This window comes from Sorghum bicolor, chromosome 4 (assembly GCF_000003195.3).
Source record: "Sorghum bicolor cultivar BTx623 chromosome 4, Sorghum_bicolor_NCBIv3, whole genome shotgun sequence".
NCBI lineage: Eukaryota > Viridiplantae > Streptophyta > Magnoliopsida > Poales > Poaceae > Sorghum > Sorghum bicolor.
Genome location: NC_012873.2, coordinates 5,604,162 through 5,628,431, shown reverse-complemented (window position 1 = coordinate 5,628,431; position 24,270 = coordinate 5,604,162). Strand labels below are relative to the sequence as shown.

The 24,270-nt window shown below is 44.0% G+C and overlaps 2 protein-coding genes and 1 pseudogene across 2 annotated transcripts; 1 reads left to right on the top strand and 2 right to left on the bottom strand.

The window, feature by feature from the left end:
* Positions 1,259-4,586, top strand: LOC8077643 (intracellular protein transport protein USO1). The gene is made up of 2 exons (XM_002453378.2): positions 1,259-1,522; positions 1,922-4,586. The coding sequence occupies exons 1-2, from the start codon at positions 1,430-1,432 to the stop codon at positions 4,151-4,153; spliced, it is 2,325 nt and encodes a 774-aa protein (XP_002453423.1). The 5' UTR covers positions 1,259-1,429; the 3' UTR covers positions 4,154-4,586.
* On the bottom strand, positions 7,859-9,640 carry LOC8077642 (ent-cassadiene C2-hydroxylase). The gene is made up of 2 exons (XM_002451635.2): positions 8,681-9,640; positions 7,859-8,512 (listed from the first exon to the last, which is right to left on the bottom strand). Exons 1-2 carry the CDS (start codon positions 9,629-9,631, stop codon positions 7,859-7,861), a joined length of 1,605 nt encoding a protein of 534 aa, XP_002451680.1. The 5' UTR covers positions 9,632-9,640.
* LOC8079420 lies at positions 13,237-16,183 on the bottom strand (annotated as a pseudogene).

The following is a 24,270-nucleotide window of genomic DNA, read 5'->3' as shown; positions in this document are numbered from 1 at the left end:
CTTGTGCTAGTCTCAAGCAACTCAGCAAAAGAACCACTCCAAAGAAATAAAAGCTAGAGGAAACACTCAGACTAGTGGGCGCAGGCTGGGCACTCTTCACTTGCCGCGGTCTCACAGGCTTGATCGCGTATCGGTATTTCAATATAATCAGTTCACTAATTTTTCCTTGCAAGTAGCTAGGTTGCTCTGGTCTATTGGCTACTCGTCATTATCATAAAAACTCTATAATACATTGTTACGCTTCTTTTAATGAAATACGGTTAACCATCCGATCGAGAAAAAAACTTCTAGGTCCTATGTACTTCATGGTCTGATTAATGACGTCCATGTACTTGACATGTCCATCCTTCAAAAGAATACCCTATTTTTTAGGAATAACATCATTGTGGAAAAAAACTCATTAGAAGACCCTAGGAAAAACTTTTCATTCCGCCATTTTATTTTTGACATTCCAAATGCTCCACACTATAATCAAGAGCATGAACAACTTAATTTATATGGTAGTTTCTACACTCTAAAGGTATCCGGAAGTCAAAAACCTCTTGTATGTTCTTAGGTAATTTCTCCCATCCTAATGATTCCTTAAAAGCAAGTCCAATTTTTTTTAGCCAAGATGCAATTAAAGAAGATGTGATCGGTCATCGGTGGTTTCATTTACCCTCACAAAGACAACATTTTTTGCTTCCTTTTCATCGGTAGTTTTTATGTGGCTAGCTATACAAGCTAAATACCAAATTTTTTGCTTGTAACCTAGCTATACAAGATAAATACCACATAAAAACTAGTTTAGCTTGTTTACTGAAACCAATTATTTTCTGAGATAAAACAAATTTTCTAAAGCTCCATCGGTGTGATCCTGGCTTAGATGTCTTACAGTTGGTATTTCAGAAAAATCAAACATCACGAGAGTTAGGGTTTCTTTGTAGCACCCGAGTAGTTTATCTGCCGAATCTACCATTCATTCAACAGTATTTTTCTCTCACAACAAATCAGCGAACAACACTTTGTATTAGCTACTTATTCTCTCACAATTGATGTGGCGTCATGTTAGATTAAAATCGTCCAAAGTCCAATGGTTTAGGTTAACAGGACCAAAATCCGGGTTTATAGCTGATGGACAAAAATGCACGTCAAAAGGCTATTTTTTCCCGGACAAAGGAAAAAAATGAGAAAAAAGAATTTATCATCACAAAAAGAAAAACACAAGTCTCGTGCTCCTCGCGTGATCGCTTCATCCACGCTGCGCTGGCGCTGTGCACTCCACAAGCGGCCAGGAGGCAGGAGCTCCCCCGGTTCCACCACCTCATCCCTCTGCAGCCGCCGCTCTCTCCTGTCGCCTCCTCGCCCGCAGTCCGCGCGCGCGCGCGTGTCGCCACCCGTCTGGTCGCGCCCGGGCGGCCACGATCCCCTCCCCCCATGTTCCGCGGCCATGCCCCTCTCCTCCACCTCCTCGCCGGCGGCGGGGGCGGCCGCCGCCGCCGCAGTCCGCACCGCTTCGCCGCCTCTCCGCGCCGCCACCCAAGTGAGCATTCTTTTTACCTTCACTGTTTCTTATCAGTTAATCATGATGTATCATGGTATCTGGTTGCTGAGCTCAGTGGCGATTGTGTTCTTGGATGCCCACCAAATTGCTGTCTCGTGCAGTACTTGTTTAGTTGTGTTTAACTGAAGATAATAGATGAATTTCGGATTGCTAATCCGTACTCTGTTGGTATCTTTATATTTGCCTGAGTCGATTTTATGGTGGTAGGTTCGTGTACGTTTCAGATTAATCAAATCCATTATCAAAATTCGTCTGAGTAAAGATAGTTGTGGTCCTTGTGGATTTTTCTGTAGTCCGTTTGAACTCTTCTACTTAGAGGGCAATTCATGTGCATTATCCTAACAGTCCTCCCATGTGTTATTTTCTGCAACATCTCAGGTTTTGTTCAGGCAGAAGCTGGGCTTTCTGGCGGCATTCCAGGCTCAACGTGTGAAATGCTCCCCTCATTTGATCAGATCTATTGTAAAAAGTTCTAGATTAGATATCAATGACGGTGACAATGGAACAACTGAGCCCGCGAGAGAACTATTGGAGCGTCTGTTTGCTAAGACAAAGAGTCTAGATCCAGGTGCTTCTCAGGATAGGGAGCTGAGCATGAGCATTGAGGTCCTGAAGACTGAATTTGAGGCTGCCTTATCAATCCTAAGGAAGAAAGAGAAGGATCTTCGTGATGCGGAGAAGAAAGTCTCTGTGGATAGGTCAAGGTTGAACCAGACCAAGCAGGACCTCGATCAGAGGGAGGAAGACATCATCAAAGCATATTCGAGGCAACATGAAATGGAGAAAGCACTGATGAAGGCGAGTAGGGATTTGACTCTACAAGTCCGACAGATCAATAATCTCAAGGTTCTGGTCGAGGAACAAGACAAAAAAATTGTTAGTTCACAAGATGCACTTTCTAAGAAGGTTATTGAAGTGGACAAGCTTAAACAAGAGATGCTGAAGAAGAGTGATGAAGCAGCCTTGCTGCGTTCAGAGATCGAATCCAAGGAACAAGAGCTTCTTGTAGCTAATCAGGCCATTGCACGTCAAGAAGCAACAGTTAGGGAGCTTCAAAGTGAAATTAAAAGAAAGGAAACTGATATTGAGAGATTAAATGATTTGACGAAAGCTAATGAAGAGAAACTGAAAGTTGCAGAACAGGATCTTGAGAAGCAGAATTCAGGATGGATTGCAGCACAGCAAGAGTTAAAGGAACTGGCGCAAATGGCATCCAAGGATAAGGATAATATCAAGAATACAATCAGTGACTTCAAACGGGTGAGGTCTTTGCTAGATGCTGTGCGTTCTGAACTAATAGCTTCGAAAGAGGCTTTCACCTTCTCACGCAAGCAAGTCGAAGATCAAGCAGCACAGTTGAGTAACAAAGTCCAGGAACTCACAGACCAAAAGGCACTGATTATTTCTTATACCCGGAATTTGGAAGCTGCTCAGCTGGAGATTCGAGGAAAGACAACGGAGCTCAATGCTGCACAATCTCGCTGTAGCGAACTTGAATCTCAGTTACTTGAGGAAACAAAGAAGGTTGAGTCGCTAGAGGGTATGTTAACCAAAGAAAGGGAGAGCTTGGAACTGAAAACTAAGGAAGTAGACTTGCTTCAAGAGGAGCTAGTTCAGAAGGAGAAGGATTACTTCAATTCACAAAAGCTTGTTGAAACAAAAGAGACTGAGTTGTTAGAGGCCAGACATGAAGTCGAAGATATGAAATTGAAGGTGGATTCCATACAATTTGCTGTTCAAGAGAAGGATTTGGAGCTTCTGGAGACACAAAGAAAACTTGATGAAGTTAACAGTGAGGTTGTTGAACTTCAGCAGCTGATAAATAGCAAGGAGGATCAACTGGTTCAAGTTAGAACTGAATTACAGGATAAAGAGCACTGCATACAATTAATGCAAGATGAATTGGATAAGATGAGATTAGGACGCTCACAAGCTCATTCTGTGGTGCAAAAGATAGTTGAGCTTACTGGCAATCTTATAGGTTCTGTCGAAAGTGAAGAATTGGACATTTATAACTTGCTGGATGATGAAATTTTAAGCACAAGTACAGCACTTGAGTCCAATTTGCATAAACATAGCCAATTGAAGGCTGACATAGACATGTTAAAAGAATCCTTACGAGAAAAGGACATGGATCTGAGTGCTGCTTATAAAGCGCTTGATGCCAAAGATCGAGAGTTGAAGGCAGTAGTTGGAAGGTTAGATGTCAGGGACAAGGAACTAGACAAGTTGCAAGAGTTATCCATAGACCCCTATGACATCAGGAGACTGTCTAGCGCTGCTGATGAGGCAACCAAAGACAACATTGTGGAAGAATTGGAGCTCCAAAAGCATGAAATAGAATCTGTGGAGGTTGAGGCACTAGCTGCTAGTACTATGTTGAAGAAGCTTGCGAATGTGACCAAGGAATTCTTGAGAAATGGTAGAACTGATTCTGGTACCAATTTGGTAGCATCTAAAAATTCAAACATTAGTGAAGGTGCTTCTAAAATGGGACCACAAAGGAAAATTAATGTGATTCTTGAAGCTAAAAAGGAGATCGTTGGGCTATTTTCTTTGACAGAAGAGCTCGTTGCTGGTGCTCAAATGAAGGATGCTGAGGAACCATAGCGTCATAACTGAACATATGTCTGCATCATGCATGAATATTATGCATGTCAATTGGAATGATGCAGCTGAAATTGTTACCTTTTTTTTTTTTCCTTTTGAGGCTCAGATTTCTTTATATTCTTTTGGTTCATGGATGGGGCATCACCAAAAGGTAAAAAAAGGAGATTTTTCAGCTTTGGTTAAAAGGATGATGGTTGTGTTGCTAGATACAAATATTCTTTTTTTTTTCCTTTTTGAGTGCTTGAAGAAGTATATCATCAGCCGTCTATTGTATTATGGATCATTACTGTCAGCAGCAAAGAAAGAGTACAGAGGTTAAAATGTCTTCGCCTACCTGGTCTGTTATGTTGGTGTGGATTCTTTTTAACCTCATGTATGTTTCTCAATTGTAGCACACTTGCTGATTTTTTTTTCACGTGTGTTTTCTGAATTATTGTCATTTGTCAAATTGGTATGGGAGTGCAGAGAGTATGTTCAATGTCAAACCCTGGAGACGGATCCAAGTGGTGTAGCTCAAAATCTCTGCCCCTAAAGTCAACATGCCTATCCACATGGGACATGGCTCTGGTTTGAACAACTCAGCATCGTTCCCATATACTGATCCCTGTGGATCACACAAACATTCACCAATACAGTATATACCATGATCACTGTTACGAAAAGCATTTTTAGAGGGCGTCATATTTCCTTATATATTATATCAAATTGCAAACCCAATTAATATCTCTGCCAAAACCCTGGAACTAGTTTTAGATCCCCTGCTGCTGCTGACTTTGTGAACTTAAATTATTTTTCCAGACGATTGTAGTGCTGAACTTGGCTTATTCTAAATCAATCAGCCGCAAAACTTTTAGAATTAGGTTGACGCTCGTCAATTAGTATTATAGATTCATAAATGAAGTTTGACACCTGAAGAGGACTTTTTGTGAAGAGTTTTCACAATGCACGCTATTGACTCCATGGTCCATGCACACGACAGAACTTGTCGGGTACTCCACACATTTCTTTCATCACCTAGGCCACTAGTTCTCTTACAACCATTTCAGGCCATGTTTAGTTCCTCGCCTAAAAAGTTTTCACCCATCACATCGAATGTTTAGACACATGCATGAAATATTAAATGTAGATAAAAAATAAACTAATTACATAGTTTGTTGGAAATCACGAGACGAATCTTTTAAGCCTAGTTAGTCTATGATTAGCCTTAAATGATATAGTTACCCACATGTGCTAATGATAGATTAATTAGGCTTAATAAATTCGTCTCGCAGTTTTCAAGTGAGCTATGTAATTAGTTTCTTTATTAGTATCCGAATAGTCCTTCCAATATTCTATAAAACATCCGATGTGACACCAAAAACTATTTATCCCCAGACTAAACAAGGCCTCAGCTTATTGCCAGCCAAGAGGGTGCTTCATGTGGGCTCAATCAAGCTGTTTATTCTTGCTGTTTAGCAGACATAGTGTGAGCCTAGAATTTGTCGTCTGTCCTTGCATATGTTCTCTACGGAAGTCTTTTTTTTTTTCTTTTGGTGATTTCGGATTCTTTTTCAGTTCTGTGCTGTGGTTGAAGTTAAGTAACTTTGGAAGTTCGTTTTTCACCTTTTTCCTGAGTTGCTTGGGTAGTGCAGTGAATTCACTGCAGTAGCAATTTCCCGCAAGGTCATTGATCCGTTTCTCGAATCCTATTCTGACTGCTGTGGGTTACTGCAATAAGTTCGCTTATTATGCTTGTGCAAGTTCCAATTAAAACAAGTCGAGCAATTTGGTCATTGATTTAGTAGTAAACAGTAGCATACTGCTTACTGTATATAGTTCACATGCTTTGACTTCTTTAATTTTTAACACTTGTTTTTAATCGCCGTCTGCTGTGCAGGGTCGCCGGAATTCTACTCACACTCAGTTGGCATCTCAGGCTATAACAATGTATGATTAGAGACACTTGAATTCAAGAGTGTTTCTGATATTATTCAGGTTCGACTACTTTATGTACCAAGTTCGGCTATTACACTATGTACAATTGATTTATTTATTACTTCATTGTCTCAATAATTCTGCTAAGCCTATACGGTAATAGGTGAGATCTAAGCAACAAATTGTCAGTATATGGTAGTAGTACAATGTTCTTTTCTGTGTTGATTTATGACATGTTTATTTGCCTCGGAAAAAACTACCTTGTTTACTATGCTGTAGTCCATAAACAATTTTCTGAAAATAGTTTTTTTTGGGTATTTGCAGTTCAAATTTGTATATATAGTTAACTGTATAGTTTCCTTTGCTCGGAATGTAAGTATGAAACCGCCCAAGCAGAAGTCATAAATTGCATACAAGCCTGTTCTGAATTACAGACTTTAAGGCCTTATAGACAGCCTAAATTTCTTAAGATAAGGATTAAGGAAACTGGAGTCACTAAAATAATTGTAAATCTATCCTCCAGTTATGAATAACAACTTAACCTTTCTGATCGCTATGTACGAGCTTCATGTATAAGCGGCTTGTTTGACTTGAGCCTGACATAAAGATCAAACCGTGAAAAGGTTGCAGTAAAACATATGCAAACATGCTATAACCTGAAGGGAAACAGTCTGCTATGCATTATTCAGATACTATCTATTAAGTTGGATGGACATGTATGAATGTGAGGTACTGAGTGCTAGTATATATGGTTGCTTGTTGTTGTCATGTTTGGTTCATATGGGCTAAGATAGTAATATAGTTTTCTGAATTTTAGAAACTGTAACCTAGTGTACAGATTATTCTAGCAGCGCATTGCATCTTATCAGCTTTCAATCTACTTGTTTGAGTAAAATACACTGGCGGCCCTTTAACTTGTCAACCTGTACCACTTTGGTCCATGAACTTGCAAACCCGAAAAAGTGACCCCTGAACTTGTCCGTCTGTGCCACTTTGGTCTATGAATTTGCAAACGCAAAACAGTGGCCCCTGAACTTGTCGGCCTATGCCACTTTGGTCCACAAACGTGTAAAGGATCTTTCAACGCGTCAACAAATATTTATTTATTTCATAACTAATTATTAATGAAATGCTAAATTCATGAAATGTTTTGTGTAGCCTTACTCTGCCTAGGAAAAATATGAAACCTAGAAAACGAATAATTTTTTGCTTGTTTTAAAATTATCTCTTTTAATTAATAAATGCAACGAATTGATATATTATTTGATATATTTGACGCTATGAATAAAAATATATCAATTTTGTAAATTAAAAAAGAAGTGCTGACATCATTGCTGTACGTCAGCACCATAAACGGTGCCATGCATGGCCTATCAGAGGCGGCCACGTGGCAGAACAGTGCCATGCAGCCGGTGTTATTTTTGTATTTGCATGTTCATGGACCAAAGTGGCACACGTCGACAAGTTCAGGGGGGCACTTTTTCGCGTTTGCAAGTTCATGGACCAAAGTGGCACATGCTAACAAGTTTAGGGGTCTCTTTTTCGCGTTTGCAAGTTCATAGACCAAAGTGGCACAGGGCGACAACTTAAAGGGCCGCCGGTTGTTTATATATATGTAATGATATAACTCAGTCATAGCTATGGAAATCTTGCCAAAAAAAACTCTAGCTTGGCCGCACGAGTCTCTCTTCAGCTTACTTTTAGAGAGTAAGAAAGTGCAGGTTTTGCCTAAGATACAAGTAAAGGCCTGCTTTTTTCATTCCAGAATCTGTGTGATTGATGTGGATATGCCTAGTAAGTAGCTAGGCTGGCGCGCGGAGGAACAACACGAACAACTGGGCGCAGGTAAAGATCATGCTTCCTTCGGATGGTGATCCCCATCTCCTCCGTCATGTCCACTTCACTCGGCAATTGCCCACCGCCTGCTGGCGGGAGATCCCAGTCGAAGTGGTACAGCATCGCCGCCAGCACCAGCTCCATGCTGGCCTGCGCGAACGCCATGCCGGGGCACATCCTGCGACCTGCTCCGAACGGCGTGAATTCGAAGTCGGCGCCCTTGAAATCAACGGCGGTGCCAGCATCCTCAAACCTCTCCGGCTTGAACGTCTCGGCGTCCTCCCAGTGCCTGGGATCCCTGCTGATCGCCCAGACGTTCACAAACACCGTGGTTCCTTTGGGTATGTCGTACCCCATCACCTTGCATGACTCTCGGCACTCTCTTGGCAGAAGCAATGGCACCACTGGATGCATCCTTAGGGTCTCTTTGATGACGAGCTTGATGTAGTTCAGGTCGGCTATGTCGTGTTCGGCCACGGTTGGCTTTCCTTGCAGGTGGCCACGCACCTCGGCTTGTGCCTTCTGCATCACTCTAGGGTTCCTGACGAGCTCTGACATGGCCCATTGCAGTGTGTTCGCCGATGTCTCGCTCCCGGCACCAAAAAGGTCCTAGAGACGTCATTGCAAAACGTACAATATTAATATGGAATTATATGGATGACTGCCATAGTGCCATATAATTTATTTATATATGTATGTATATATATATAGTATAGTACGTGTAGTTACTTACAAGAATTTAGTTATTTATTTATAAATAGTAGTATAGTTACTTACAAGGATGACAGCCTTGATGAGCCCCATGGTGAGAGGCACGTCGAGGCCACCATCTCTCTGAATCCGCAGGAGCACGTCCAATAGGTCCTCATCATGCACGGCGCCGGCGCCGGCGCCATCTGCAGCCGCGGCGGCCATGGCTGCCCTCCGCTCCTCGTGCTGTCTGATGGCACGGTCCATCAGCTCGAACTGCTTGCGGTGGTTCGCCACCGCCCGGCGACGCGTCGCGCCAGCAACCAAGCGCGCGAGCCTCGAGGACGGGAACAGGTCACCGAGGCCGAAGCCCGCCGTGATCTTGAGCGCCTCCGCGAGGTTCTCCAGGAACTCCTCCCGCCTGTCGAACCGGTCGCCGATCATGGCGCGGACCGCCGAGTCCGCGACGAGCACGGCGATCCGCTCGCTGACGTTGACGACGACAGCCTCGCCGGACGCCGACGCCGACGCCGCGACGGCGGACACGAGGCGGGCGACCTCCTCCTCCCGGACGCGCCGGAACGACTGGACGCGGCGGGCGCTGAGCAGCTCCACGACGCTGATCCTGCGGAGCTGCCGCCACAGGGCACCGTAGCGCGCGAACACCAGCCCTTCCCCGTCGGCCTTCATGGCTTTGATGGTGGGGCTCCATGGCCGCGTGGCGAAGTTCACGTCCTGCGTCTTCATGAGCTCCCGAGCGGCTTCCGGCGATGACGCCACCACCACGGGGACCTCACCGAGCCTTAGGTAGATGAGGGGCGCGTTGTTGAGCTGGCGCGCGATCTCGGCCATGGCGCGGTGGGCGAGCGGGCTGCGGAGGAGGAGGTGGTGGAGGCTGCCGATGACCGGCAGCTGCCACGGACCTGGCGGCAACCTCAGGCCATTGTTGTCACGCTTCTTGAGCTTCAAGAGTACGAGGGGGAGCAGGAGAGCCGCCAAGAAGAACCACATGGAGTACCCGGCGGCGAGCTGCTCCATGAATTCAGTGGCCAGAAGAGAACGCAACGGACAGCTACGTGGATACTATCATCAGAGAGAGATAATCATATGTATATATAGCGACGACACACACGGCCGGGGAGACACGACAAAGGTACCTTAGCGATTAATACGAAGCAAGGAGAGTACACGGCCAATCCGCGAATGCATTGGGCCTTGTTTATTAGTCGGCAAAAATTTTAGATTTTGAGTAGTGTAGCACTTTCGTTTGTTTGTGGCAAATATTGTCTAATCATAGACTAATTAGGGTCAAAAGATTCATCTCGCGATTTACAGGTAAACTTTGTAATTAGTTTTTGTTTCCGTTTAAATTTAATACTCCATGCATTGTGCCGTAAAATTCGATGTGATAAGAAATCTTGAAATTTTTTAGGAACTAAACAAGGCTTGGTCTGTGTGATGTAATGTAGTATGTTTCCATGCATGAGCATGACGCATCCGTGAGAAAAGAGTTCTATCATCTTTTTTTTTTCTTTCTTTTTGGGATGGAATTTTTATTGATGAATGTTGAAAGTGTGGGAATAGTACATATATACAGGCAGCCGGGGTGGCATGCAAGCCTACCGCACAGGCGTGATTGCATCCACAATTATAGACCTAATTATTATAATATATGCCGCAATCTAATCGGTAGCATAGCTAATAGTTAGACCGGACTGAAACTCTTGGAACAGTGAGGTAGGAAGACTCTTGGTGAAGACATCAGCATACTGTGATGTCGTGGGAACATGAAGGACTCAAGCATGACCGAGGGCAACCTTTCTCTCGAATAAAGTGGAGATTGATCTCTACATGCTTTGTTCGTTGATGCTGCACTGGATCGCTAGAGAGATACACTGCACTGACGTTATCACAATAGACCACGGTGGCTCGACAAGGTGGGTGGTGAAGCTCGAACAGTAGCTGTCGCAGCCAGGTAGCTTCAGCAATGTCATTGGCCACAGCATGGTATTCGGCCTCAGCGTTGGACCATGAAACCGTGTGCTGATGCTTGGAGGACCAGGACACTAGGTTATCACCTAGGAACACTGCGTAGCCAGAGGTGGAGCGACGGGTATACAGACATCGAACCTAGTCAGCATCCATGTACACGACAAGGTCTGCAGGTGACGAGTGGTGCATAGTCAATCCAAGTGAAAGAGTGCCTTGCAGATATCGCAGAATCCGCTTGAGAGCCATGAGGTGGGGCTCCCTAGGGTCATGCTTATAGAGGCACACTTGCTGAATATCAAAAGCAATATCTGGACGGGTAAATGTCAAGTATTGTAGGGCGCCAGCTAGACTACGGTACTGTGTGGCATCAGCAATAGGAGGTCCATCTGCAAATTAGAGTGTAGATCAACATGGGTGCTGCATGGCTTGCACTCACTCATCCTGGCTCGCTCCAAATGTCTTGAGTGTACTATCGCTGAGAAAGGAATAACCCACTAGTAGACTGTGCCACTAAAATACCCAGAAAATGGTGAAGCTGAGCAATATCTGTCATAGCAAACTAACGCTGAAGAGCCCCAATAATCTGCTTCAGAAGACCAGCAGAGGAAGCAGTGAGAACAATATCATCCACATAGAGCAACAACGGGGCTGTGTCTATTCCTGATGATATATGAAGAGCGAGGTGTCTACTTTGCTTCAACAAATCCAATCAAAGTAAGATGAGAGGCAAACCGGTAATGCCAAGCACGCGGAGCTTGCTTCAACCCATATAGAAACTTATGGTCGACAAACAAAATCAGGACTAGAGGAGTCCACAACCTATGGGTTGAATGCAAATGCAGTATATTATCTCTATGAGAATGCCATGCAAGAACACATTCTTCACATCCAGTTAGTGAATAGGCCAGTCCTGAGAAAGAGCCAGAGAGAGAACCACTCAAACTGTTGCGAGCTTGACCACCGGGCTAAAAGACCCATTTGGGAACCCAAACCCAAAATGGGTCTCCAACATAATACTTATAGCCTCTAATAGAGTACTCATACAAATGATCCATTTTGGGTATCAGGAGAGACATAACCCAAATTTGAGTATCCTCTCTCCTCGAGACCCATTTGCACAGAGTGTTGTCTTTTAGTCTTGTTGTTGGAGAAGACTAAAAATAGGTATGAAATCTTTTACCTGTAGTACTCCCAAAGGACAAATGAGTGTCTTATATTTTGGGTGATAATTGTTGGAGATAGTCTCATAATCAATACTAGGCCGTTGAGTGAAACCCCTAAAAACCCAGTAGGCCTTGTAGCGATCCAGAGAACCATTTGCTAGCAGCTTGTGACAAAAAATCCACTTGTTGGTGACCATATTAACACCAGGAGGTTGTGGCACAAGACTCCAGTCTCCAGGTGTCAATGGCGATCAAGGCATCATACTCAGCTTGCATAGCGGAGCGCCAGTTTGGATCCGACAGAGCATCACATACGGAGTGAGACAGTGGCGACAAAGGCACATCGTGGAGGTTGAGACGATTCATGGGCTGGGCGATGCCGGCCTTGCCGCGCGTGCGCATGGGATGCACATTATCAACAGGGGTGATGGAGACTGACCGAGTGGCCGTGGTGCTGCGCCTGATGGTCGAGGTGCCGCTGGAAACTACTCGCGCGGGATGCTCGGGGCAGCAGCACCAGCATTCTCAGTCGGCGAAGCGGGCGGGGCGCTGCTGGCAGCCTGCGCAGGTGGCACAAGGGCAGCAGCGCTGGTTGGGCAAGTGATGGGTCGGGCGTCCCCGGTCCGGTACTCATCCAAGTAGGAGGAGGCGAGGGCGTCGGCACAGATTCTAGTGTGCCATGTAGCATCGAGTGGTGGATGTGCCTGCATGCACAAATTGAGCTCTAGGAACAGGAGCGGTGAGATCATACTCATCGAGAAGGAAGTCCAAGGTAGAGGACACCAGTTGCGTGGTGGACATATTGGTGAAGGGGAAGAAGGATTCGTCAAAGACGATATATCAAGAAATAAGAATGTGGTTCGACTGAAGCTCAAGACACTAGTAGCCCTTTGTGTTCTGAGGAGTAGCCAAGAAACACGTATAGAGAAATGTGGGGTGCAAGTTGTGGGGTGTTGTAGTAGACATGTTGGGGGTAACAAGCACACCCAAAAACTTTTAGATGGTCGTAGAAAGATTGGGTGGAATAGAGATGGGTGTATGGTGTTAGGAAGGCGAGGGTTTTGGTAGGGAGCCAGTTAACGAGGTAGATGGCGGTATGAAGGGCCACGACCCAGTAAACCGGAGGAAGGCTCGCCTAAAAAAGAAGTGAACACAAAATATTATTAAGTGTGCGAAGAGAGTGTTTGGTCTTGCTATTTTGTTGAGAAGTGTATGGACACGACATGCGAAGGGCAACACCATGGGAGAGAAAGAATATGCGGGCCGGAAAATTGTCAAATTCACGGCCACTATCGCACTGTACGCTCTTGATGATGGTGCCAAATTGTGTGTGAACATAGGCAAAAAATTAGAAAGAGTGAAAAACGTCTCAGATTTTTGGGTTACGGGAAAATTCCAAATATAGTGTGAACAATCATCTAAAATAACAAGATAAAATTTATACCCAAACACACTAATAATATAATAGGAGATGTCCAAAGATCACAGTATATCAAATCAAAATCATGAGTAGCTCTAGAGCTTTTTTTTGACATTTTTTTTTTGACAAAAGTAGCTCCTGACCCAAAAGGAAGCCGCGTGAGCCGACTGAGCTAGCACATGCTAGCTAGTCAAGAGCTTTGCTATGAACTGACGAAGCATATGATTTGAACATATCATTGTACTGTGAGGTTCTAAACCAATAATATGCATCTTTACATAGAGAACTTCAAAATTTCACCAAACAAAAACAGTGTGTTTCATCTACTTATTTTTTAATTCAGACAACGGCACACATGCAACTAGATGTGTAAAGCATATATCTAGGGTAAAATAGCAAGTAGATTATACTGCATGTGGCGGCACACTGACAACTGGCTGCAAGTAAAGATCATGTTTCCTTCGGGCGGTGATGCTCATCTCCTCTGTCATGTCCAATTCACTTGGCAGCATCCCATCAGGCAGCTTCCAGTCAAAATGGTACAGGAGTGCTGCGAGCACGAGCTCCATGCTTGCCTGCGCAAATGCCATGCCGGGGCACATCCTCCGACCTGCCCCAAAGGGTGTGTATTCAAAGTCTGTGCCCTTGAAATCAATTGTACCAGCCTCAAATCGTTCCAGTTTGAATGTTGCAGCATCGTCCCAGTATTTGGGATCCCTACAGATCGCCCAAACATTCACAAACACAGTAGCTCCCTTGGGTACATCATACCCCATGATCTTACATGACTCTCTACACTCCCTTGGGAGAAGCAATGGCACCACCGGATGCACCCTTAGGGTCTCTTTGATGATGAGCTTTATGTACCTCAACTCAACCAAGTCATCTTCAGTCACCGTTGGCTTCCCCTGCAGCTTTTCGCGTACCTCGGCTTGTGCCATTTCCATCACTTTTGGGTTGCGTACAAGCTCTGACATAGCCCATTGAAGTGTACTTGCAGAGGTCTCACTCCCCGCACCAAAAAGGTCCTACATACAAATACAAGCAAGCAACAAGCCAAACAAGTGAATGCATCATCCACTAACTCGATCGTGAATTACATAGACGTGAACCAAAACCTTCCACAGACATGCATGCAGTAGCAGTACACGTAGTAGAGCGTTTTAAATAGAGCGGGCTAAAGTATTTTAACGGCATATCTCTAAAATAGCTAATCGTGATCGGTCTATAGCAGGATAGAGTGGCCAAATTGTATGAACATATAGGAATGAAAACGGATGGGATCGGTGGGATAATGTCTTCCCCATATCCTAATCTGCTTTTCTCTGTCGGATTCAGTGCGGAGCGGATAATACACGGATGATGTGGATGTGGATTTTTCGGTAGTCGTAATTGGTACGGATATGGAGTGGAACTGGATCGGAGACGTATTTTAATAGTAGAGTAACATGTGTATACATAGAGAATTATATGCTTGTTAAGATTTGATTTAGTAGGGAACAAGAATATGCAATAGATAATAATCTAGCATTGCATTCTATGTTGTGGCTCTCACACCAATAATTAACACTTAACATGACATCTTCCCTAAAAAATAGTAAGTTATTAGCGAATAACAAACCAAACAAAATAAGAGTTCTCAACTAACAAACTTTCAAAATCCTGAATTCTTTAGTGTAGGAAGAGAAACTTTCGGATATCCTATTTTGAACATCGGATAATTCACGTAAAATTTTCAGATAATCCATATACGTCGGATTTTACCTATCCTATATCTTACCCCGTATCCGCGGACAATGAGGTTCGGATTATCCATATCCGCACGGATATTAAGATTTCTACCTTGATATGCTTAAAACTCAGATTCGGATGGGATCAATTCAGAGAATTATCCACACCACTTTCACTCCATGAACATAGATAACAACACACTGCCTGAAAATGCTATAGTGGGCTATAGCGGAAGTTATAGTGGGAAATTTAAAACAATTACTCTACTTACCATGATGATGCCCTTGATCATTCCCATGGTGAGTGGCACCTCCAGGCCACCTTCCTTCTGTATCCTCAGAAGCACGTCCAGCAGATCCTCCTTCACGATGCCCTCTCCCTCTGCAGATTTGGCCATGGCTGCCCTCCGCTCCTCGTGCTTTTTGATGGCGTAGTCCATCAGCTCGAACATCTTACGGCGGTTTACCGCCGCCCGACGAGCCATGCCACCGATGACGCTCGCCAGCCTCGACGACGGGAACAGATCGCCGAGGCTGAACCCGGTGCTGACCTTTACTCCCTCCGCTCCGCCATATTCTCCAGGAATTCCTGCTGCTTCTCAAACCGGTCGCCGATCATGGAGCGCACGGCCGTGTCATTCGTGAGCTCGGCGATCCTCTGGCTGAGATTCACGGCCTCGCCCGTCGGAGACGCCGCCGCGATGGCAGCCACGAGGCGGCCGACCTCCTCCTCCCGGACGCCGCGGAACGACTGCACGCGGCGGGCGCTGAGCAGCTCCATGGTGCTGATCTTGCGGAGCTGCCGCCACAGAGGGCCGTAGGGCGCGAACACCAGGCCTTCAACATCTGCCATGAGGTCCTTCATCGTCGGGCTCAACGGGCGCGTGGCGAAATTGACGTCGTGCGTCTTCATGATTTCGCGAGCCGCGTCCTGCGACGACGCAACGACGACGGGAACCTCACCGAGCTTGAGGTAGATGAGGGGCGCCTCGAGCCGGCCCGCGATGTCAGCCATGACATGGTGGGGGAACGGGCTGCCGAGCAGGTGGTGGAGGCTGCCGATGACCGGCAGCCGCCATGGGCCCGGTGGCAGCCTGAGGCTATTGTTGTCACGGTTCTTGAAGAGCTTGAGGAGCAAGAGAGGGAGGAGAGCCGCCAAGAAGAGGCACAGGTAGTAGGTGAGCGAGTCCATGGTGGCCTCTAGGATGCAATTGGCTAACCGAGAACTGAATAGACCTGAACTTTGCAGTGGTATATGTGAATTGTAGTTTGGGCGATGGATGCACTTATAACACCCGGGTTTGCTTCGGTGCTTAACAAAGTCAAATGGCAAGAAAATTTGCAAGTAGCTCGCTTGGCACCATGCGTGTGTGGACGTCGTTCTTTCCACCACTGCAAAATATCTGCCACACAGAGAGGATTACAATCCGCCGGTGCAATTATTTCTATGTGTGACGATGACACCGGTGCAAAATATCTGCAACGCGGAGCGCAGTATAATTCCCCTTGATATGAAATATCTGCAACACAGAGCGCATTATAACTAAACAAGGCATCATATTTTGTTACCTTTGATATGAAACTCACCTTTTACAATTCATACTCCATCCATCATAAATGAATTGGTCGTTTTTGGTATTTTTGATACAGCATCTTTTGTTACACACTATAGATATATGATATATGCATACTTAGTGGCGAATCCAGTTCGAGAATGACCTAGAGCGGATTTATACTATAAAATTTTGGTAAACCAATAGTAATATAAGCTAACGAATTCCATAAGTTGCTTTGGAAACATAATAATTTGACCAATATTAAAGTTTTCAGCATATATTTTCCACATCAAAATTAGAGAAGTTTGTTCCTTAAATTAAGAGAAGCCATACATACTAATACTAATAGTTCTAAACTGACTTCACCAAATCATTCGATGATTCATCCTTAATCAAATTTTAAACAATTAACTATATGAAAAGGGCAAATAAAAAATGAAGATACCTACAACCCGACGCAGGTTCTTAGGTTCCGCAAGTTTGTGAATTAGCGAGAGAGACGACCAGAAAGTCAGAAGTCGAGAATAGCGAGAAACGTGAGAAAGATTGATCGTATTCTTATTGCGCTTTGTGGGCTGTGGTTTTCTATATGGGCTGAACCACACATGATGGTCCAAAACGTCTAAGGTGTCTTCAACATCATACTTTAGGAGCCTCTTTTTATTTTGTACTAATGTCTAAAATTTTTATAGAGTTTCAGATCAACCCTAAGAGGACCTAGGGCGGCCGCCATGGCTTGCCCTAGTGGTGGATCCGCCTATGTGCATACTCCCTCGGTTTTTATTTATTCCCTTCATACTCATATTAGAAATATAAATTATGAGTAACTTTTAAGTTAATAAATTTGGTAATGTAAAAAAAAAAAACCATATGACTAGATTTGTCTTGAAAAATATTTTCATAAAAATATCCATATATCACTTTTTGATAGATATTTTTATCTGTACCTAATATTAAAGAGGCAAAATTAAAACAGATACAGGTTAAACTAAGTATATTAGGCATAACAAGCATTTCATTCTTGTAGAGTAGATAGTTGGATTTTGATTGAGTTATTTTTCTAAGGGAAAAAGTAAAAGAAAAGGTAGATCCCAAATCCTTTTTTTCTTCGAACTTTCCCAAACACAAAATACCTCCTTGTATTCGCATTCTCAAATAAGGAAGGAAGAAATTTTTTCAGCCATATTTTTGGTCTGCAAATTTTTTTTGTCTGGCCTCCCTATTACCGGCCATCGGACTCGAACTCCACCTGAACCCAACCCAGAGACTTGCGGATGGCAAAATTTCTCAGCCCTGGCCAGCAGCGTACCCTCCCCTCCCCTCCCATCCGCTCCAGCCGCGCCACGCCACACGCGCAACTTGGCTTCTGCTCGCCTCTTTCCGCAGCACGAGTCGCTGGCGGGTCGCCTTCTCCCGTCTCCTACTCCTCCGCACCCTCGCCTCATGTGTTCCTAATCGCCACTGGTTTCTCTCCACGCTACGCAACCCGAAACTTCCAGAACCCACCACCTTTCTTCCTTCCTTGCACTTCCTCTCTATCTCTTCCCGTGCCCCCCAGCCAGATCCACGCGGCCGTCGTCGCCATGGCCATCGAGCATGCTGCGGCCGCGGTGGGCGAGCCGCCGCCCGCTGCCACGACACAGCCGCCGACGGAGGGCGTCACGGCACCAGCAGCGGCGGCGAGCAGGGGTCCGTGCCCACGCCTCACGAGGCAGAGCGGCCTGCGGATAAATTTGCAAACGGCGCGGCGGCGGGCAGCCCGTCCCGTGTCTGCAAGTGATGCGTCGTCCTTGATGGGCTTCTGCGGCAGCCCGTTTAACGCCGCAGGCGCATGCAGCGTTTGTCACGGCGGCCGCAAACCCGTTTATCGCTGCTGTCTCGAATGAAATGAGAATAATGACTGATTTGTGTACATGTGTATTCGTTTTCTTATTTACTTCATAATTTTTTAATGATCCATATATTAGCTAAAAAATATATGTAAATTACACAAAAAAAAATATGTATCGTTAGGAATATGTGGTTCAACTTTTTTAATATTTTCTCACCATTCATGAGTTATCATAAAAACATACAAGTTAACATCTATCAGCATATAGATGAAAATCATAAGGCAAGGGAAATATAAATAAGAGGCACTTGCAACCTTGTAGTGTCATCTCTAGAATTGTACAAATTTACAATCCATTCACATACTTCAGAAAGAAATCTGGAAATAAAAAAAAAAGTGACTGGATTTTAATGACTTATATAAAACTTTATTTACTACAATAATAAATTAGATTAGAACAAAGTCTTTGTGAACCTAAATAGACATTGTAAAAAAAATACGAGCTCCAATATACAGCATGCTGAATTGGTGCAGCTAGTTGAGACAAGAGCAACTGTACTGCAGTGTCATTCCTGGAAAATTATTATCAATCGATGAAATGGCTTCCTCCTGTAGCGATTGAAGTGTAGCAGTTGTTAAGTTCTTACTTTCACTCCTAAATAGTACCTGTCCATAAATACCAGAAGAATCAACAAGTCTACAAAATTAATGAAATTGAGGCATAGTTTAATCTTCAAAAAGGGATGATCAGATGCTTGACTACTAAGTTTTTTAAGAACAAAAGGTAAACAGAAAAAATAGGTTGCATATCAAAGGGCATCATTCCTTTTTGAAAAGGCACTGCTTCTAGAAAACTTGTTTCTAGAAAAAATGATATCATTTCTACTGTGCTGTAGTTTCAGAAACGATACAAGACACAAGCTGCACATCCAAATTAATAAAAAAGTAGCAGTTTACTTAATGCCTAAACTGTGTTAATCAAACAAATATCCAAAACTTATACATAGTAATAGTTGCAACTACGTAATCACATAGATCAAACCAAAGAACTTGAACTGTACTAACTCAGATCAGTTCAAGTTTATTTAGAAAGGGTTTGAAAGTGACATACTGCATAGGAATGGAATTAGTCCCAAGCTACTACCGCTGCCATGTATTTGAATGAAAATAGCTACCTTTGGAACAAAAATAACAAGAACTGTAGCTTCTAACATTCAGGTACTGGAATGGGCGTTTAGCAATTCCAGCTGGCAACGCTGAGGCTTAAGAGAGCCTTTCTAAATCTCACTCTCTAAATCATCATTTGGAGAGCCATTTACATAAAAATCGCTTTCTATATCTTTTCACTCTCCAACAGTTTTGCTAAATCTCATGCGCACTCTAGAGAGTCATTCTTGTCTTCTATATTTGGCTAGCGAAAAATCCGAAATAGACAATGGCTATATTTGGATGACCATTTAGAGAAGCTGTTGGAGGGTAGTTTTTTTTATCAAAATCTCTATTCCTAACATTTAGGAAGAATATAGAGAGTCTCTCGGAGATGCTCTAAGTAAGCTGCTGATGAGAGGAGATTATAGTACTTGGCTTGTAAGAAAACAACTCCTAAAGCACTCCTTTGTTCTACTGTACTATGTTCTATATAAGCAGAATCCAAACTCTATCTTCCCCCAATTCCCCTCTGTTGTTCTACTTGTTTATTTATTAGATAGATGAATGCAAAAACCATCAAAGAAAGCAAAGCACTTCCTCTTGTTCTCATTAAATCTTACTAGATAACATTGAGATCCCATCACCAACCACCTAGACTTATAACGATCGAGGCACACGACACATGAGGCGACACATCAGTACATACACACAGACATGCAAAGAACAGCAAAAGGCATCCACGACCACTCACTCAGTCAAGTTGAGATCAGAACCAAGCTGAGATTAGGAGCCTGCTCTGCTCTCGAAATTATAGGGAAAGGCTGGGCATACCTGAGTGCTCATCGTCGGCGAAGAGCCCAATGGCGCCGAGGTGTTGGGCGGTCACGGCGGGGGGCGATGGCGGCAGTGGCAGAGTCGCCCTTGACGATGGCCGCGGCAGGGGACGAGCCACCCATGGAGGGTGAAGGCGGCGCTGAGTCGTCGACGTCTGCAGCGGCGTGGTTGGATGCACGCGACGGGTTGAGCGGCGCCGCTGGGCTTTGTGTGTCCGCTCCCTGTACCTGCTTCAGATAGGTGGGCCACTATGCGGGTTGACGTGTGCTTGCGGCGCGGTCTGGCCCAATGGGCTGATGGTGTGGCCCGCAACGTTTGCAGTGTACCTGCGGAGGACATCGACGGCACGGTGGCGAGGGTGCTATTCCCTGAGCGGTCCCCATTGGGAGCAGAGGCCGCCGACGCTTCTCCTTCTTCCCTCTCTCCAGCGAAGCCGCTGCCGCTCTCCTCTCCCACCACCATTTATACACCTGCCTGGCCGTGTTTGAGAGTATGCGATGACAGGCGGTTGCGTGAGCAGCGCTGCTGTGGGCCGATCCACGCCGTGGCATGGTGTAGCGGCGGAGGTGGGATCACGTCGCGGCCGATGGGGTCGCAGAGGCCACTAAAGCTGGCGCTGGCGGGCGATTAAGGCCTTATTTAGATGCAAAAAGTTTTTGAATTTTGACACTGTAGCATTTTCGTTTTTATTTGACAAACATTGTCTAATTATAGAGTAACTAGGCTTAAAAGATTCGTCTCGTGATTTACAGGAAAACTGTGCAATTACTTATTCTTTTTATCTATATTTAATACTTCATACATATGCCGCAAAATTCGATGTGACGGAAAATTTTGTAAAGTTTTGGGTTTTTGGGTGTATCTGAACAATGCCTTAGACAGGGACTGAACAATGCCTTAGGCAGGGACTGAGCGTGTGCTGAGGGGAGCACGAGCGGCGGTGCGGGAGACGGGCGGACGGCAAGGAGGTCGTCCAGTGCTGCGAAGGGCTGAGAATGTCTGGGAAGATAAGGACGTGGCAGGTATCAAACGGCTGGAGGTGACCGGAGGTGGAATCGCATGGATGACATGCATGGACTGTAGATCTACAGGAGTCTAGGTAGGAGGAATGCACTGTTGGTGAACAGTATAGCTGCAGTACCCATGTTTATAGAGGTTTAATAGAAACTGCTTCCTTACTATCGTTCTCCATTTCCATATTTTTTATTCAAAATTTTTATCTCTGCCTTCTCTTTTCTTCTATCGTTTATTTGTTCTGAAATGTTATCCGCAAGTTAATACGTGAACTCAAATCTCTTAAGTAGTTTATTGTCTAATTTAGTCTAAATAAATGTAATTCTGTAATCCTTAACCAGGGTTGCTATGTGGAAAATTAAGAAAGTTCTCCAACCATAATCATCAATGGACAGATCAATTGTTCACACGTAAACAATTAACTTTTTGCTGCCTTTAATTAAGTATTAGAGCTATGGTTTTTTATAAATCCTCACACATGGATACTATAAAAATTAAAGTTAATAAGTGATGATAATACATGTATCAAAATTATATAGGATATTTGATATATTATTACCATCACTAATTTATAATATTGTGTGTGTGTATGTGTACCGTTCGTTATCATTTTCATTTTGGTTATCATTTTTATTAATATATGAGAGTTTTTCTCTCCCGTTGCAATGCACGGGCATGTTTTGTTAGTAAAAACATGAAGTTAAAGTTATACTTTACAGATCATGTTGCCGTCCAAAACAACTTTATTTTTTTAGTACGGAAGGAGTACATATCTCCAATACCTAAATAGGAGAACCCTAGGATATTTTGCTGACTTCTGAGGAAGCCATGTGAGCATCAACCCATAGCAACATAACACCCTCCATCGGGCTTGTTTAAAAGTCACTCGGATCCGCTCACACGAGAGAATTTGGAGCATTGGTGGCTTCTCGATGTGCCAACACGCGTCTTTGTAGCTTTTGCAAAAAGACCCTTTGGCTTTTACATAATGAACCCTTCGTCCACTGTGTCCCCTTTAAACAGTAAACGCGCCCAAACCCTATTGTAATTTTATTTTCACACGAACAAGGTAGCCTAACAATTTTGCAGAAGTACCCATGACATTTTGTAGAGAAACCCCCCCTCCCCGCAGAGGGGTAGCCCAATTCCCCAACCCTAGCCGCAGTGCCCATCTCATCTCTGATCTCTCCCTCTCTCTCCTCTTTCTCTCCCCGTCGTCGCCGCACCATTGTCCTCACCGTGCGCGCCTCCTTGTTGGCCGCCATTGCTAGTGCGAGGTCCCATAGTTCATTTATCATCATCGTCGCCCACCTTTGAGAGCTCCTCTCCTCTGCTTCTTTCTCTATCTCTCGTCCTTTCCCCTTCTCTCTCTTTCCATTCATCTATCTATTCCATATAGAGGCTAGTAACATGAAGGGTCATGCTAATGGTCTAAAGAAACTCATTATGGATGAATGTCCATCTGTTTACTATGTTCATTGTTTTACACATCAACTTTAGTTAACTCTTGTGGAAGTTGCTAAGGAAAACCCATATTGTGTTTGGTTCTTTGATCAAGTTAGATTCTGTTGAACCTTATTGGGAATTCTTGTAAGAAGGCCCAAATGCTTCGAAAAGCACAAGCTCAGAGAATTGTAGAAACTCTAGAATTGGATGACATTGAAACTGGAAAGGGTTTGAACCAAGAAATGGGATTGGGCTGGCTCGGAGATACTCGTTGGGGATCTCGTTACAAGACTGCTACGCACCTTTTATCTTTATATCCTACAATTCAGAACGTCCTCGTGAAGGTTGGCGATGATCGCTCTCAAGGTGTTGAGTGTTCACATGCACAAACAATGTTGACAATATTTCGATCATATGAGTTTGTTTTCATGGCACACTTGATGCAAACAGTACTTGGGTTCACAGCGGAAGGATCGACTTGAATTATGCCTTGCAGAAGAAGGATCAAGATATTGTCTAGTAGAACTCATTTCTTTGACCAAGCTTCAATTGCATCAATTGCGGGAGGATCAAGGATAGGAAGATTTCCTCAAAGAAGTGGACTCATTTTGTGTGAAGAATAAAATCAAAATTCCTAATATGAACATATTCTACAAGCCCGTAGGAAGAGATAAACGGTTCTTTGTCAAGATCAAGAATCTACATCGTTTCCGTGTTGATATGTTCTTAAGCATCATTCATAGGCAGCTTCTGGAGCTTAATGAAAGGTTTGATGAGGTAAACACAGAGTTGCTTATTTGCATGGCTTCATTCAATCCTATTAATTCATTTGCTGCTTTTGACAAAGACATATTGGTTAAGCTTGCTGGATTTTATCCCAATGATTTCTCAGTCTTAGAGTTGAGACATCTGCCCTCTTCACTTACTTTGTACATCAATGATATGCTTGCTGATGAAAGGTTCAAAAATGTGAGGACTCTTGCTGAGCTTTCTATTAAGCTTGTGGAAACAAGCAGGTGTGAAAGACATGAAGTTGTTTACAAGCTTCTCAAATTGGTGCTAGTGCTTCCAGTAGCAACTGCAAGTGTTGAGAGAGTCTTTTCTATCATGAATTATGTGAAGAACATATTGAAAAATAAAATTGGAGAGATCGATACTTTCCTTTCCACCCCGGTAGTCTCCCTCTAAATTTATCAATGAGTAGTTGGAATTCCACCTTTCGTAGTCTTCTTGTATGCAGCAGAAGGCCTAAATACTTCCCTGGAAGGAACTGATTTTGCCAGGGAAGACAAACAGTAGGGCGTGGACTTGTTCTGTAGGGCAATTGATTGGGTAAATCCCCCAATTTGATCAATTTTCATGTACTATCCGTCAAGTCTATGAGATTGTGACTGCGTACAACCGGTAGACGACCATAGTACCATATATGAGCACCAGAATCAGGAATGTCATCAGACTGAACTCATAAATATGTATTTTGAGGTGTTTCCACATCCTAGCCAACCAAAGCAGCCCAACTGCCCATGCTAGCTAGTCAAGAGC

Bases quoted from the DNA above. Each gene is read 5' to 3' on its own strand.
- LOC8077643 (XM_002453378.2), top strand. From the start codon at position 1,430: ATGCCCCTCTCCTCCACCTCCTCGCCGGCGGCGGGGGCGGCCGCCGCC. The intron at 1,523-1,921 runs GTGAGCATTCTT...GCAACATCTCAG, and splicing joins CTCTCCGCGCCGCCACCCAA to GTTTTGTTCAGGCAGAAGCT.
- LOC8077642 (XM_002451635.2), bottom strand. From the start codon at position 9,631: ATGGAGCAGCTCGCCGCCGGGTACTCCATGTGGTTCTTCTTGGCGGCT. The intron at 8,513-8,680 runs GTAAGTAACTAT...TGACGTCTCTAG, and splicing joins TCATCAAGGCTGTCATCCTT to GACCTTTTTGGTGCCGGGAG.